This window comes from Gavia stellata, chromosome 3 (genome assembly GCF_030936135.1).
Source record: "Gavia stellata isolate bGavSte3 chromosome 3, bGavSte3.hap2, whole genome shotgun sequence".
NCBI lineage: Eukaryota > Metazoa > Chordata > Aves > Gaviiformes > Gaviidae > Gavia > Gavia stellata.
Genome location: NC_082596.1, coordinates 47,917,255 through 47,935,156, shown reverse-complemented (window position 1 = coordinate 47,935,156; position 17,902 = coordinate 47,917,255). Strand labels below are relative to the sequence as shown.

Here is a 17,902-nt window from a genome sequence, read left to right as displayed (position 1 = left end):
ACATTATAATGAGTAAACATCTGGACATGTCAATGCTTATCCATCTAATTCATGTATACTGATGACAAAATTATGACATTAAAATTATTTCACTATTCTCACATTATTTCAAATAAAGGTGAATGAGGAAATATAAAATTTCCTATCAAATTAATATCTCTACTGTAAATCAAGATATAACAGTAGTTCATGCACCTTGGATTCTTCTAATACCTATTGTGCAGTTGCAGAAATCTCCCTGCAGAGTATTTAACAGCATTTGTGGAATACTAATCTAAGATAGTTTTCCTGATGTGCTGCTATGATGACATTATTGTCAGTACTGGATATAAATTATGTAAATACAACTTGTCTGTGCAAGCAGTGATCAGATTTTCTTACTGCAGTGTAGGCATATGCAAAATTTATTAATATTTGGAAAACACTTCTCCAGCAAAAGTGAATTATTTAAATGATACTTACCATGTTCTCAAAGAAGTTAATGGGAAGATTTTACTACACTTTAAAACAGTAGATATTGCATTCTTTCTTCATCTACCTACCCTTTTTTTTAGCTTCCCATTATTCTTGCTTCTATTCACACAAAATCTATATAGGCTAGGAAAACATCATGTACTGCTAGAGAAAGAACCATAACATTTTCAAATTCATGTCTCTCAATATGAGAGTAAAGAAATTTTTTAATCAAGGAATTGTTAAGTACTGTTCAGGAAAAAACATTGCTTACTATAAATGACAGAAAATGGCACACAGCTCAGTTTTACTATCTACTCAAGATTAGTATCAAAAAATATTTTGCAGACAATTGGTGTCATTGAAGCAACTTGACTGTGTGTGTATCTGAATCATCATACATGAATTTAGTAATCTTTATGATATATTGCTATTACATTATGATATTGTGGTATATTGATTTCAATAAGATAGTTTGATTAGCCAAAACAGTTAAGTAGATGAAAGACACATCACGACCAGTAAATGAATCCGCTGGGCACTATTTTGGAGAGTACGTATGACATGAAGTTAAATTTTTATAAAAATCAACATAGTAATACTACTTAAAACCATACTTGTTCCTATAAAGATAAAAAGCAGTTGGCCACTCTCAACCGTAAATGTACCTGTTGAAAATATTTCTCCATCTTTAATTCTAACTCTTGAATGTGACTAATAGCTTTGTTAATACAGGGTAATGGAGTATTTACAAAAGCACAGCTACGTTGTCTTGTGGTGATCCACTTGTTCTTATCTGGAGAAAGAGAATACAGAAGGTTGCTAAACTTCATGTGTGGGCATGTGTGAGATTTTCTCATACCTGATTTTCTTCCTTTAATTTGCAAATTGATAAGCTTTGGTCTTGAAATTGACTAAGAGAATATAACAGCTGCATCTATTACTATGCACACTTTGTGCACAAAATGTTATTCCTTTTTGAATACAATCTCAAATACAAGGAGAGAGATTCAAAAGTGTTTGAAGAATATAAAGGAATAATTTGAAAGAGATGAGACATGATAAAGGGGGCTAGGGTCAAAATACAATTTGCTATAACTAATTTTACATAATTAATCCCAAATGAATCGAGTTTGATGATTTTACGCTAGTCCTCGGCAAGGATTTTGTCTAAATAGTAAAATAATATCAGAACCCAAAAAGGCAAAGGTGGCAGCTACTATAAAAATGCCCAGAGCAAAACAGAAAAGGTCACAGGGCCATAGAGGCAAGCTTAGACTACTCCTACGTATACAATACTTAGTTCCAGCAAATGTTTGCTTCAACCTTATGAAGGGATGAAAGTTCCAGAACAGTAGTTCCCATGCTGGGAATTTAAAGCTACATGACATAAATGAACTGGTTTACGAGAACATGTGGATTTCACAATTATGTTTTCTTTAAACTCTGTTAGCCTTACAGCCACAAAAATAAATGATACTGTGGCACACTACTGAATGTTAACTATTTAATTAATACACAGAATGGGAATCTGACTGCAGAGGTCACTAATGAAAGGTGTCAGGAACCAGAACAAGACACTGAGATTTAGCTGTAGAGCTATTAAAAAGTCTAAGAAGCTGTCCTACAAACATGAAACATTAACCTAATTATGTTCAGGGGGATACAATGCTTTAATGTGCCTTGGAGGTGAGCCAAAAATAACAATAACAGTAATAGGGATTAAACTGTAAAATAGAACCAGATAACCTTCATATACAGTCTGTGTATTTGATTTTTGTTTAAAAAAAAAAAAATCTCTTAGTGTCTTAATTAAAGTGTCAGCCTAAAACATGAAAAGTCTGTGGGTTACATAAGGCTCTTTTAACTTTAGTTTGTCATAAACAGCCTGACTGGAATGGAAAATATGGTTTGAATTATTTTGTTTGAGAAGACAGCCCACTAAAATGGATATCAAAACCTGTTTCATAGGATTTTGCTCTGCCTGCTCACAGAGCCAGAAACCTTCACAGGATGCCCACACAGCACAATCCTAACAAAGCATATATGGACTTTGTATCTTTCTTGTACTCTGAAGCACAACACAGAAGTTTAGATTTGTGACCAATGTTACTTTAATTTCCCCTAGTTGTTTCTACTGTTACTATTCTTACTTTTTACTAAATTAACATCAATGATGTTGTAAAAATTATGTTTATTTCTTTACATCACTAATGCAACTAACAATACCACCATTTAAAAAAAAAAATCTGAAATCTTTGAACAGCTTTAATGAAAAAGATTACTTTCTTACTGTTTTGATCTTCCTTGGTAAATGCAGACATTTGTACATGCAAGTCTTCTAACCCCATTGTAAAAGCAAGCTAGAAATACAACTCATTGAGAAAGTAGAATTATTTACCATTTCCTTAAAATCTAAAAATTAAATTTAAATGACAAATGAAATATAGCCAATTTTGTTTTCAGATAGAAAACTGAACTATCATTACAGGATGGAGTGACACCAGCAAGTCAAAGACTGACACTCAAAGTCTACAAATGCATCATTTGTATGAAGGTTTTTCAAGCAGTCTGACATAAGAACCAAGAAAGAGGACTAGTGCTATATAATATTACAAATACAAAATATAAAATAACTTCTTATATCTTAAATTTAAGCCCTTCATTAAACTATTTGAAAACTGTATAATAGAAGACGTACCTGACGTACCTTGGGATGGCTCATTACTGTCCTTAGAAGACCAGGAAAATGACTGCGTTTCAAACATTATTGCTGGTAGTACTTTTCAGCCTAATGATTAGAAAAACAATAATACGTATACATATATACATACACATATACACATTTTAAAAACTCTTACTTTCATCAGCAAAAATATGTATTCCATCAGTGATATATCTACAGTATTTTTAAAGGTTACTATATCCATTTTCATTTCTCCTACTAAGGCAAAAGCAGCAATTAAACAGTTGATGGCAGTACATATCACACAGTGGATCCTATTTAAGTAATGAAATGGTAGTTAAAAAGCAAATGAAAAATAAGACCACCAAATTTCAACCTATGTGGCCTGGCTTTTTAAATTATACAGGTTATTTTGGAGCCTATCATGACAGTGGTAACCAACACTAACGAGAAAAATGTGCAAAACAAAATGGATAACCTATGAAATGAATTTTAGTTAAGAAACTGTCAATGGAAGGGAAGTCCATAAACCTGTAGTCTGAAACACTGTCATCTCAATGGACAGAATAGACATATGAGAGGAAAATAATCTACCTATTTGCATATAAACTTGTAACTCAGATTTACTACAATAAACAAAATCAGCATTACTTATTTATAATTTGCATAATTCAGAAAAACAATACTGGCTGAAAACTTAGGTAGTTAAGCCTCAGGACATCAAGCTGAGGCAATTTACCAAAATATTTTATCACCCTTAAAATTCAGACATTTGACAAATAACTGTATTGCCATACAGAGTTCCAGGTGGACACCTCCCCCTCCCCCCCCCCCCACCTCGTGCAGTTGGCATATTAGAAGTCCACAGTAAATTGTGGCTTCCAACTATTACCAAACTGGAAAAACTGACCAGTAAAAAGCAAAAAAACCTCAACTTCTATATTACAGTCTTCATCAACATAAAATAACGGAAACAAATATCGCATAGATCATCGATTTTAGCATTCCATATTCTTGTAAGTAGTAGTATTAGAAAATAGAGATACATTTATTCCAAATTCTCTGAAATGGAAAATAGTTGCCTGAGAGTCCAACTGGATGGATGGACAGAGAAAACGAAGAACAAGACCAAAATATGCTCTTCACACTCTCCACACCTCAGATTATTGATCCACCAAACTCAAACTCAAGTCTGTTCCAAAGAGATGTTAGAAGAATGTAAGTGTACCAAGCTTGCCAAAAGAAATGCTGAATCCACGGCTGATGTTCTACATGAACTTACATGCCCTGCAATGCAGACAGCATTATTGCTCTGTTACCATAATGAACGAATTGACTTGGAAACTCTGAACAATACCAACAAAACCTTTCAAACTAAAGCTATGGAAAAGATTTTTTTAATATTAAATAAAGTTCATAATACATATAAGAAAGTTTGAAGTCACCATATTTTCAACTATGCATCTCTCCTTAGGAAATGTATGGAAAATGTATTATATGAGCCATTCTTGCATGTCATTTGCACGTTAATAGCTATTTTTTCCAACTTCGGCAGCTTTTTCCATTTCCTGAAACAATGATGGGACTCAACGTTGTTCAAAGAAATATGCTGATTTGGAAAGCAGGATTTTTTAACTATATTTCTGACAGGATGTCAGCTTCTTGGACTCTGCAGAGCGATATTCTATTCTCCTACAGGCTCATCCTGACAGTCAGACCAGATGGACCATACAGGCTCCAACAAGGAGTATAGAAGAATCTAAAACTCTTAGTAAGTCAAAGAAAATAAGGATTGACAGACAGAACAGCTCTAGAGAAAGGAGGAAAGAGGAGAAAAATACTACATATGAAAGGATGAAATTTAGAAAACAAGCTTAAGAAACAGTTTCAATTTGTTGTTGCATATATAGCCAGTAATACATCCGGAACAAGGTATGAACAGACTATTATCTGATACGCGAGCACGCATCAAGGAAAAGGTGAGAACATCACTTGCCTGATAAGGAATCATATACACAACACAAAGATGCATTCCACTGTATATAACAACCTTGGACAAATCCGCAGTTGATAACAGAAGTATCATGTCAATCTGAAGCTTGGGAAAAAAAAATCAGTCAGCATGTAGTTCATTTAGTATCTGTTGAAAATCTTAGCCTCACTATATATAAATATTAGACTATTTATGTTCACAGCTCTAGCTATCAAAATACAAATTTAAAAAAAATATTTTATATTGTCTTATGCAGAAAAAATAAGCCAAATCCAGTGAACTAGTGCTCACAATTCTGTAATTTATACCTCTGACATTCAGGAAGTGTTATTCTGCACAAACTGTTTTATAAAATTCAAACTAACTTTCTCACTCTGACAAAGATAACCACTATGTTAGTTATATTACTACAGCATACCTTTTAAAAGTCATTGTTTACTACTCCATAAAGAAAGATAAAAAAAGCATTGTGAATCTTTCATCAGGTACGTGTGTATATATATATTTATAAAAATATATATACATTTTATATATTATTAAATATTACCAAAGCTAAAATAAATACATACAACATTTTAATTACTTTCTTGGTACTTTACTATAACAGAAATGATTTGTCAGCTGCTAAAAATATATTTCTAATACCAACATCTCAAATAAAAGGATGAGTTACTAACAAAATTTTTGTTAAAAGCAAAGTCCTTGATAAAATTTTTTCAATGCAAGAGATCAGAATCCAGATGTTAGAATTTCGATCCACGTAACATAAGCTAGTATTACTGTTTCTCATCATAAATGCCATTCCCCAGGCAGAGTCTTGCGATATTCATAAATATGCTTCATAAAAAGCTTATTCTATAAGAACCTTTTTCTCGTCAACTCCCATACTTACCTCTTCACCAAAACTCTAATGCATTATTAAGTAAACGAAGTGCAAATTGAGATTATCATCTACCTCATAAGCACAATAGATATGGCCAAATGACAGACGAATTTTGTTTAAAATGTTCTATTGATTCCTGCTTCACTGTGACTATACCATTTGTGTTGGAATTTTTCCTCCTTCCCCAAAATGCAGTCAGCATAAATAAAAATTATAAACTAATTCATAGTTAAAAGGAGCTACCAATCCATGAACAATCTTCATTTTATTCTATCATTTCCTGACCTCCAAGTGTTAATTACCTTTCTACAAATACAGCATTTTACCATTTGGTTTTAGGGTTCTAGAATTTCTTGCACCATTTCTGCCTGTACTCAGGTGATGCAGTGAACCCTTTTAACCACTGAAATGCAGCCCAGGTTTACTTCAGAATACACAGAAAGGGATTAACATCCCTGAAAATATTCCCTCGAACTAGTTAGGGCAGATGTTTCAAAATAGTACACAGCATTGTTTAAATAGCTGTTTGCAGCATTAAAATATGTTATAGTGATAATCAGGTCTCACACTTGAAAACAAGGCTTCACGTAGAATTTTATAGGCTGGCTAATATAAACCACCAACTCTAATAAAAAGATTAGAATTATTATTAAAAGCAACAAAAGACAGAAAAAATTCCTTAGGTTCTTTGTCATACTGTATTCCTTTCACAGGAACAGGATACCGAGAACGAGTCCATTTTACCAGCCACTTTCAGCTTTAAGAAGGGAATTAAGATCACATAATGTACTCTCACAAACTTCTAATGGTATCCCAAACTAAAAATATTATAGCTGAGATCTTACTAATATCATATAAATACCTGAAATAGTTCTGTATCAAAATCAATTTAATTTTTTTCCAGCATTCCACCATTCTTGTGGTTCATTCCAGCTAACTGGAACTCAACTCGAGTCTGCAACTCAAATAAACTTAATCCTTATTCTTTTTCCACAGACCTTAGTGCAAATATGAACTCTAAACAAACAAACAAACAAACCCGCAGACAATTAAATAGGATGAAACACAAGGACACTGGAAATCTGTAATAGGTAAGGGAATTAAATCCAGGTATTCTGTGCTATAGTCATGAATGATACACTTTGTCTTTCTCTATATATTCTTGAGTTCCACCTTTCTGACATGAATCAGAACAGAGGAATTATACTTCTACCAAGTAGTATTGAGAAAATAAATACCTTAAGATTAAGAGCTGCTCACATTCTGCAACATGGGTTCACATAAAACATAATTACCTCTGACTAAAGGTGCTACCTAATCTACTGTTTCAGTGTCCCTCCTCACACATTCCATGGCCAGAAACAAAACAATAGGAGAATTACCATTCTCTTCCTTATTCCTGGGAGGTCAAAGAGACCTGACACTAGTGGGAACAATCTCCCTGCTCAAGCAAAAAACTAATTCAATTCAATTGTTAGAAATGAGCACCCGAAATTCTATTACCACAAGAAACATCCAAATATGTTTTAAAGATGATTACTACCAATGTTCATGCTACCAAGCATGTGAGTTATTTGATCTGTCCCCTTACACATAATTAAAATATCATGTACTATAGAACAGTATTTTTGCAAAGATTATTAAATCTTAAACCTACCATCTTCCATTCTGTTGTTTATCTCTAAATGAAATACACTGAATATTGGTTACCATAGTAACCACAGAACTGAAGAAATTTAGTTTTGGCATAATTGCTGCATATGTTCACACAAATCACATCTCTTATTCTGAGCATTATAAATGAAGATACTTTTGAACTCCATTTTTTAAAGACAGAGTAATGAAGAAACAAAAAATTATATCAAGTATTTGTAGATATAACACAACATACTCTTGTTTAATTCACTCATTTACTTTTCTTTAATAATTAAAGCATATTTTCTTGCATTCTATTAAACCATTTAGTTAAATACTGTTTAAGTTATCTTTTTACTTACTAATAATTAAGCCGGTTCTGGTTTTGTCATTAAATTCAAAATACTATTTTAGAATAGTAAATACATTATTAGTCAAACATCCTGAAATGGCTAAAGAAACTTCAGGAAAAATAAACACCCCCAGCAGCCTGTGACAAACTTATTTTGTTTTTTCACTTGCAATGAGGTTCACATTGAACAAGGATAAACTTACTTGTTTCTTTAGTTTTAAGAAACAGTAGAAAAGGAAAAAGCGCTCTAGGCATGCTGACAGTCTTACAACTGCGTAATTTTCTCAGCAGCATTAAAAAACACACATTCAGCAGGAACAAATTAACTCAATTCAACCAGCCTGTGAATTAGCTACAAACTCCTCTCCATTTCCTTATCTGCTCCCAGAATGAATCTTAAACGTCTCAAAAAGATCCCAACCCCAAAACAAACCCACAACCCCACAGGTCAGATGAACAGTAGGACAGCATTTCTATGTTTTTACTTCAACGGTAAGAATTCTTTCATCCTCTAGCTTTGTTCGCTCAATAATTTAGTTCTAATTCAGTTGTTTCAGAGCTACCTTATACTCATCAAGTTCATTACCATTAATACCTTTCATTTTAATAATCAGAAATACAAACAAACAGAATTTCAGAAAGAGTTTGGTAATACAGAACAGATAAACAGACAAATAAATCATAGTTAAAAACAACACAGAGAGATCATCTCTACTTGAAAGCTGTAATTCTTGGAAACTTAGAAGTCTTTTCTTAAGCTGCCACATACATTGCACAAAAATGTGTAATCAGCCAATACACTGCAACAGAGAAATGCAAAGTAAAAATACAAGAATTTGTTTAGCACACAGTATCATGCTTCTAGCTTGAAGTACCAACAATACCATTTGCGGTTTACCTTATCTCTTTGGACCTTCCTGGCATGAATGGGTCAAAGTCTTAATGAACCTGTGGAACTGATCCATTCAAATTTTGAAGGATGTAACACAGGTTCTCAAAAAAAATGAAGATAAAACAAGAATAAGGGATGAATGAAAGATCATATTATTATTTGAAATAATCGCTATTTATTAAGTGATTGTCTCACTGATGTTGCAAAGAACAGAGAAATAAAGCTAAAAACATTTTACAGCCATAAAAACCACCCCAGCATTCCCATGACATTAGAATCAGTAACTTCTGTTTTTCCATGGATTTCTGAGCAACATTCCCTCATAGAAGCCCAACTTCTCAGCCCAACAGCTCAGCTCCTCCCAGTGTCACTGAGCCTGACCAACCCAGCTTCCTTTGGTATTCCTTTCTGGGCACGGGCATAGGACTGGTTTGGAGCTTGGCTGGCTAACCAAGACGTGAGTCGATTAGTGAGCTGACTGCTACCCTACAAAATATGTAAAGGGCTAATTTAGAACTCCTTTCTTTCAGATAAGGAAATAATTTGAGTCTTTCTTCCTGTTACTTAGCTGGCAGTTTTCATGAAACTCGGAAAAACTTAACATCTTTGAGACTCCTACCCAACTGTCAAATCTGGTTGGAATAGACAAAAACTACTGGAGAACAGGCACTGGCAGATCATATACAGTGACAGCGTACACTTTGTTTTCTTAGACATACCAAAAAAAAAGCTCTTTAATTGGAGGCTACCTTAAGTGACTGCCTTCATTTATTTCATAATCTTTCCATCAAACTTTATTTTGTAGGGATCATAAACTTCACTGTTTTAGAAGTAACTCAGATAAAGGAGAAAGAGAAAAAGATGACATCTTGTATATGCTAAAAAATAAAGAACAACATAGAAAAAAAGACAAAAACAAGTGAAAGAACAAAGCGTGAGGGTGCTGGCAATGGTAAAGAAAAGCAGGTGGGATAGAGCATTCAAGGAATGAAAGGTGCTTGCAAGGCAAAGCTGGAAAACATACATTACGCAGTAGGGTTAGGGAGTTAGTAAAAAGATACAAAGATGACAAAGTAAATGAGAGCTAAAGGGAAAAAAAAAAAAAAAAAGACTGACAATGCCTAGCTTCCAAAAGTGAAATGGGACAATATAAGTAAAAATGACAGAGGGTCTGTTAAAAAAAAAAAGGAATCGATTATTTAATTAAGCACGTAGAAAGTTCCATGATAGAACAGAAGTGGTCCAACTAGGTAGAAATTTTATTTTCTCTTTAGTTCACTTCACTACACAGAAGTGTAGTGGAATGTGAAAACAGATTCCATTTGTAAAACAATGCCTCCATGGATCGAAAAATCCAAGGCAGTTTCAACTAAATCTAAACCATTTCTGACAGATGCTTGTCAAATCTGTTTTAAAATCTTTTAGTGACAGTTTCTACCAGATGTCTAAGCAAACTTAAACCAAATTTAACAATCCTTGCCATTAGTTAGCCATCCTATTGTATAATATAATCTCCTTGTCATATCTATATGGACACAGAAAATAACAGATTGCCTTCATCTTGTCAACAACTTCTTAAATATTTGAGAACTGCTATCTCTTTCCTTCTCTACACTAAAAAGACTGAATTCTTCTAACACAAGACTGAATTCTAGCATACACACCTGCCCAGAGATTATACTTTCTAACTGTTTTTCCACTCTCTTCCTCCAAGTTCTCCCCAGTTGGTCCAGGTATTTGCAGGCATATATCCTAGAGGCCACAGCCTTCCAACTGATGCCTCACCAATACTAAGAAAAACGGAAGTATTTTGCAGTGCTTTTGGTTTCATATCCTGATACAACCCTTGCTTCTATCACAACAGCATGATACCATTTTCCATGTTTAGCACTTCAACCTACAGGGCTTTTGCTACATTGCCTAGCATTTTCTTCTCCTCTGTACGCATTATTTATGCTTATGGATAGTACTTTGTACTTGTTCTTACTGATTTACAACCTATTCTCTGACTTCTCAAGATAATTTCAAATTCCAAATGATCCTGTCCTCCAGAGTGCTTGCAGCTCTTCCCAGCAAGACATTGTGTCCAAATTGAGAAAGAATCATGTAGTAAGCCCTTGCTGTCAGTATTATTCACATAGTACCTCCATTGTTCTACAGTGCCATGCATAAGACATGGTTTGTGCCTAACATGACGATACTATGCTCTTTCAAAGAGAAAAAATGGAAAAATAAACATTTTTAAATGCTGATCCATCTCTATTTGATTTCCCATTTTAAGCTGTATGTATTCTGTTACTTTATGTTTCGGAGGGACTTGAAGATAAATAGTAATTTTAACCATTATGTATATCATATGAGTAGTTCAGTTGCAAAGATTAGAGAAACAAAATTAGTTGAAAATTTGGCAGGATCATAGAATCTATTTAAAATAAAACAGGGAACATAACACACTACTAAATAATATGAAATTGCATCTGTGTGTTTTCTAGTTTGAAGAGAAGATCTTGCCAAATTCCAAATCAAGTGCTGAGTAAGTATAAACACATTCTTGTTCGGTTGGACTAAGATGTATTTTGTGGCACTGCTCAGATCTTAGCAGCTAATCAATTCTTGATGCTATATAGAAGTCGTGTTTAAAAAGAAAATTAATAAAAAATGTTTTTAAATTATAGAGTCTCAGACTGCTTTTTAATAGGGATTTAACATTAAAGGAAAGACTAATTTATACAATTCAATATAGCTACATTAAGACTACATTCTTGTACCTGTCCTGCAATATAACCTTAGAAGATGACAGCTCCGAGACAAAGCTCTGCATGACAGGAAAATAAAAAAAAAAAGAATTAAAAAAAAAGAATAAAAAGGTAATGATAACTACAAAATCAAAAATATCCCCAAGCTGACTGGAGCTACTGCTTGCTCAAGCTAATTCTCACCATCTACCATCCAAAGTGAGACATCCTAAACCATAAAACTTTTTATCTAGGAAATGTGACTGTTACCTTTACTTGGTGTTTGTGCTCCTTGATTCAGTAATTCAATTTAAATTTTCAAACAAAGCTAAAAACACACAGTAAAGCTAATAAATAAATATTTTTTAAAAAACTTCATGTGAGATTTTGTTACATATTTGAGCAAAAAGAATGCAGGAAAGGGTGCTAGGAAAATGCTAGGTTTTCTCTTTCTCTCAATTTCTGCTTCACCACAGAATTGTTCTCAATACGTAATAGTTCATACCATGTACACAGTTCAAAGTTCATATAAACACACTTTTTTTGCTAGAGCGAGAATTTAATTTCTTATCCATATGCACAGACTGGCATAATCCTTAGTGTCCTCACTCTCCTTAATGGCAGTGATCAACTATGCCAGTACAAAGCCCTTTTAGATGCATGTATTTAGCCTAATACTAGGAGAATTACTGTAATGCATTATCTACCTCATCACAGTTCATGGCACAAGTTTTGTGTATAGAGAAGTCCTTTGAAATTAAATAGGAAGAGCCTAAGTGATCCAGACTTTCTCAGTATTCACTGTTAAGCTGTTTGTCGTTTACACTGTGAAGGCAACTGATTCAGAAAACCTGAAAAGTTCTGTAAATTATTTAATGTCCAACTTTGAGATACAGAATTGAAAATCAGTTAAAATCATTTTGCCTACATACTACCTAAAGAGGAACAAGAAATTTCTCTGTCTCATGTCCCTATTGAAATTAAAGTTCTAACATCACCTTTCAAAAGGGGACATTTTCCCTCATTCTGTCTTCATGTCATCAGTTTCAGAGCTACCTGTCCTATTATGCAAGGTATCAAACCTGAAACAATCATCTAGGGTGCAGTTACTACTACCATGTCCTCTTTTTATTTAACTCCATCTGAAAGTTCTTTACAAAAAGGCTTACAAAAGGCTACCTATACAGCAGACCATCGTATTGCATCATAATACCAGATCTTAAAGGCAGGTATTTTACCAGCATAAAACTCTCATCTCACCTAGGCTGTATGCTTTGAAAAGATAAGAGCATTTACAAAAATTTAGAGACCCTCAGTAGGGAAGAAGGCTTAAGAGACACATTTATCTATTTTGTAGATTCCTTTATTTAATAGTGGCACTATCTCACTAGAGATAGCTTCCCTGCAGCTCCATGAGGAGTAATCTCAAAGGACTGCAAATCAAACACCTCCAAAACCTTAGTAAACCTCTGAATTCCCAAAAGCATATTCAAAAAGGATCTCATTGTGTTAGCAAACATATTCAATTTTCCAGTCGGGGCAATTTGAAAGAAAGTGATCAGTCCCAAAATGATCACATACTGGATTTTCATTTGGGATCATGACCAGCCCCTCAGCTTCCAATATGCATCTCACAGAATCACAGAATCGCTAAGGTTGGAAAAGACCTGTAAGATCATCAAGTCCAACCATTACAAAAAAAAAAAACAAAAAAACCCAAAAAACAAAAAACCCCCAACAACCCACAAAAAACACACAAAAACAAACACACACACCACACCACACACCACCCTGCCCATCAAGCCACATCCCACAATGCCACGTCCACACGCTCCTTGAATACCTCCAGGGAGGGTGACTCTACCACCTCCCTGGGCAGTCTGTTCCATTGCATTACCACTCTTTCAGTAAAGAAATTTTTCCTAATATCTAGCCTGAACCTCCCCTGGTGCAACTTGAGGCCATTTTCTCTTGTCCTGTCCCTAGTCACTTGGGAGAAGAGACCAACACCCACCTCTCCGCAACCCCCTTTCAGGTAGTTGTAGAGAGCGATAAGGTCTCCCCTCAGCCTCCTCTTCTCCAGGCTAAACAACCCCAGCTCCCTCAGCCGCTCCTCATAAGGCTTGTGTTCCAGACCCCTCACCAGCTTCGTCGCCCTTCTCTGGACACGCTCCAGCACCTCAATGTCCTTCTTGTAGTGACGGGCCCAAAACTGAACACAGTATTCGAGGTGCGGCCTCACCAGAGCCGAGTACAGGGGCACGATCACCTCCCTGCTCCTGCTGGCCACACTGTTTCTGATACCGGCCAGGATGCCGTTGGCAATACAAACAATACAGAAAAACAAGAAGGGATTGCTGCTTGGGGTATATTCTGCTGAAGCACAACAGTCAAGCCTACAGTGCTTTAAAATTTTTTTACGTGTGTTCTCAATATATTCACCTAGGGTCCTGTGACCAAAACTTTATAACCCTATAAGCTGTTAGAACAAGTCCACCATACCTTCTCTGTCATTAATTCCCCCATTCCTCATTAATTAATTTCCCAAAGAAATAACAAGACAGACAGAAATTAGAGGTCAGTCATCATCATTGTAGTAACAGCCACCTCTTCCTTCCAAAAGGTTTTCAAAATATCTTCTTCAAAGTCTATTCTACTTTGGCATGGTGTTATTATGGAGCAAAACTAAAAGATTCCAATCTTCAAAAAACAACAAGAGCTTTTGGAAGGTAGTAAAATTCTGGCGTAACTCCCATACCGAGTCCTTCCATGTTTTCTAGCCTTATGCATTTTGCTTTTTAAAGAGAGAAAAAACTAAAAGAATAATTACTATACCCTCTGCAGGGGGGAAAAAAAAAAAATTTAATCAGGGTCTCATCAGTAATGCCTCATCACATTCTTGAGCCTGTGCAAAATGTTTGGTATGTATTTGAAACTTTGAAAAGGAAGGCTTAAAACTCTTTAAAATTATATATGAGAGTTTATTGTATTCTTTGAATCAGTTAAGAACTCAGCAATAAGAGGGCAGAGCCTATTTAGGCATATAAGCTGAAAAATCGGATCTCTCAAAGATGCTTTAGCTGCTGCATCAAGCATTGCAAGAAGAAAAGGGGATTCATTCTGGAAGCCCCAACAAGCCATTCTGACTGAACCTCTTCCCAGAGCAGAGATGCCCGAACGCTTCTGCAGCCAGGGATGTACCCTCCATTTAAGCACTTTCCCAGGCTTCAGCCAGACACCTCCAAAGGTGCAACTTCCTCAAGACAGTTACTTGTGGCTTACTCTGCCGCGACAACGTAGTGAATGGGGAAGAACCGGATGTGCCAAACGCCGCCCTGCGTAAGTTAACGCCGCCCTGGACTCGGGCAGGGAGCCGTTCGCGGCCGCAAGCGAAACTCCGAAGGAGCGATGAGGGCGCGGGCGCCGCCACTGCGGGGCGAAGGCCCCGCACTTCCTCCGCGGCGGCGGAGCCCACAGGCACGGGCAGCACAACCGCGGCGCCCCGCTCCCTCACACGCCGGCCCGGGGCGCAGCCAGCAGCACCCACCGAGCCCCTCGCTTGGAGGACGATAAAATACAACCTCAGGGCACTTGTCCCGCACTAGGAGCGCCCGGCATCGAGGCCGGCAGCCCGCCGCCCAGAGCCCCCCCTCAGCGGGAGGCGGCAACGGCCCGGCTCCCTCCCGCCTGGCCTCCCCTTCGTGCGGAGGCCAGGCGGCACCAAGCCGGGCCGGCCGAGGATCTGCTGCCCCCCCCACGCGCCCGCCGCCGGCAACACAGCTGGCTGGCGGCCCCAGCCCCGCCTCCCGGTACTCACGGCTCCGGCTGGGCGCCCGCCGCCGCCGGGCGGGGCGGAGTGGGGGGGGGGGGGAGGCAGGCAGCCGCCGCCGCCGCCTTCTCCTGCCCGGCGTCCCTTAGCCCGTTTCCCTGGCAACGGCCCCTGGCAGGGCCGAGCGCGCGGGACTAACCGGCGGCGGCAGCGGTGGAGGGGGAGGCGGGGGAGCCGCCGGCGCTGCATCCACGGCGCGGGGGGCCGCGGAGCCGGTCGCGCCCGGCGCGTCGCTCGCTCGGCGGGGCCGGCCGAGGCCGTTCCCGATTCTTCCCGGAGGGAAGCGGGAAGGAGAGACCCTCTGCCGGCTGCCCAAGGGGGGCGGCCGGGGCCCGGGGCGGCGGGTGAGGGGGTGTGAGAGGCGCGGCCGGGAGCTGCCGCCGCAGGCGGGGGGGTGCGTGCGTTGCGGCGGCTCGCTCACCCCAGCCTCGCACCTCTCCTTTCTTGAGGGAGCTAAAGAAGCCGCAGGGGTGTAAGGCTGCCCCGACAGTCTCCGTCTTTCCTTCCGTGCAGGAAATTCAGTATTGAAAGATCGCCTTCTGTCCCCCAGGGAAACTGGGAACCCGCTCCCTGCCCCACGTCTGCCGGATCGGTGTTCTCCAAATGCAGCGCTTGCATGGCCGATGCTGTGAAATCATCTCGTTTTTACATGTTTCCAGATAAAACTGCTGCTGAGGTCGGTTGTGCAATGGAAGTTTATAATGGTTGACAGTGCTCCACGGTCCAAAATTTGGGAACTACTATCCTGAAGAATAAAGCCAATCCTTGGCTGTTTAATTCTTTCCTATATAAATCATTAGCTACTAACCAACCTGGTCCAGACCAGTCCCCGTGGTTGCTGCCAGTCCAGATTATTAAAATCCACTCCTGGAAATTCTTTCACAATGCTATAATGATATGAAAAGCCGTTTCACTCAAATTTAAGTAGAGACTAGGACTCACATAGGGCTCAAATGGGGCTTAATTAAATCTAGGTTTCCCTCGTGAGAAGTATATGCTCAGCCTTCTACACTTCTTATTTTAAAGGTAGGAGGTTAAAATTAAGTTAGGGAAATAGGCAAAGTGTGCCTTGGAACTGATGCAGGCTTACATTTTCTCCTAGATAACCCTTTGTTTTCTCTTTCGACACCTTGTACCATGTCAGAGAAAAGAAGTCTGAGAAATGTAGGAGAAAATCCAAAAATCACTTTCCCCTGTGTTCTGTGTCATTCTCATGACTTCTTTGTCCTGTTTTTATGTGCATTCTAGTATGTTCAAGTTCAGCCTATATGTTTTTCATGAGAGAAAAAAAAAAAAAGAGGGGTGGTGTTTACCTTACCTCACCTTACTTCCTCAATAGAAGACAAGATGTAAGTAGTTTTTGTTTTAATAAAACTGGGCGAGGTAAAACCAACATGCCTTTGCTGCAAAGGAGGCCAATGGCATCCCGGGCTGCATTAGGAGGAATGTTGCCAGCAGGCTGAGGGAGGTGATCCTTCCCCTCTACTCAGCACTGGTGAGGCCACACCTGGAGTACCGTGTCCAGTTCTGGGCTCCCCAGTACAAGAGAGACATGGACATACTGGAGAGAGTCCAATGAAGGGCCATGAATATGGTGAAGGGACTAGAGCATCTGTCCTATGAGGAAAGGCTGAGAGAGCTAGGACCATTCAGCCTGGAGAAGAGAAGGCTCAGGGGAGATCTCATCAACATATATAAATACCTGAAGGGAAGGTGCAAAGAGGATGGAGCCAGGTTCTTGTCAGTGGTACCCAGTGACAGGAGCAGAGGGAGTGGGCACAAACTGAAACACAGGAGGTTCCCTCAACATCAGGAAACACTTTACTGTGAAGGTTGCTCAGGGAGGTTGTGGATTCTCCATCCTTGGAGATACTCAAAAGCCATTTGGAAATGGACCTGGGCAACCAGCTTTAGGTTGAGGAGGAGGTTGGACTAGATGACTTCCAGAGGTCCCTTCCAACCTCAACTGTTCTATGATTCTCTGATTCATGCAATGAGGGGAATTAATAGCACTCTGTGGAATTCAGAACTACTCTCTCTAATGATGTTGCATTGCGATAGATATCTCAAAATAAATATCCTTTTACAGAGAACAAAAAAATACCCTTCAGTACTCAAGAAAGCAGTGGGGCAGCAGTTATCAGAAGAAATACCACGTTCCTAGATATTTTGTAGGCTTATGAAATTACAATTTTAACCTTGAGATAATTATCTTTACCAAGACTGAAGGAAGGAGATAGGTAAAGGTGATAGATACTGAATTTTTACTTTTCCAGGCAAAATCCAGGGCTTTAGACCCCCAAGCTGCTGCATGTATTTCTCATATTGTGATTTATCACTACTTATTTGACAATACACAATTTCTGCCTTCTTCTAGGCTTTTCCAAGGAAAAAGGAAACCACCCTTGAAGCAATGAAAGGAGCTCTTTTGAGTCACAAATATA

At 38.1% G+C, this 17,902-nt stretch overlaps 1 protein-coding gene across 1 annotated transcript in view; it reads right to left on the bottom strand.

Moving 5' to 3' along the window:
* The window catches only part of CCDC178 (coiled-coil domain containing 178), a 184,357-nt gene extending 181,136 nt beyond the window's left edge, over positions 1–3,221 (bottom strand). The window contains exons 1-2 of the mRNA XM_059835964.1: positions 3,164–3,221; positions 1,122–1,249 (exon numbers count right to left, since the gene is read on the bottom strand). Coding sequence (XP_059691947.1) covers positions 1,122–1,249; positions 3,164–3,221 — 186 coding nt within the window. The remainder of the gene's footprint in view (positions 1–1,121; positions 1,250–3,163) is intronic.
* Positions 3,222–17,902: the final 14,681 nt, after the last annotated feature.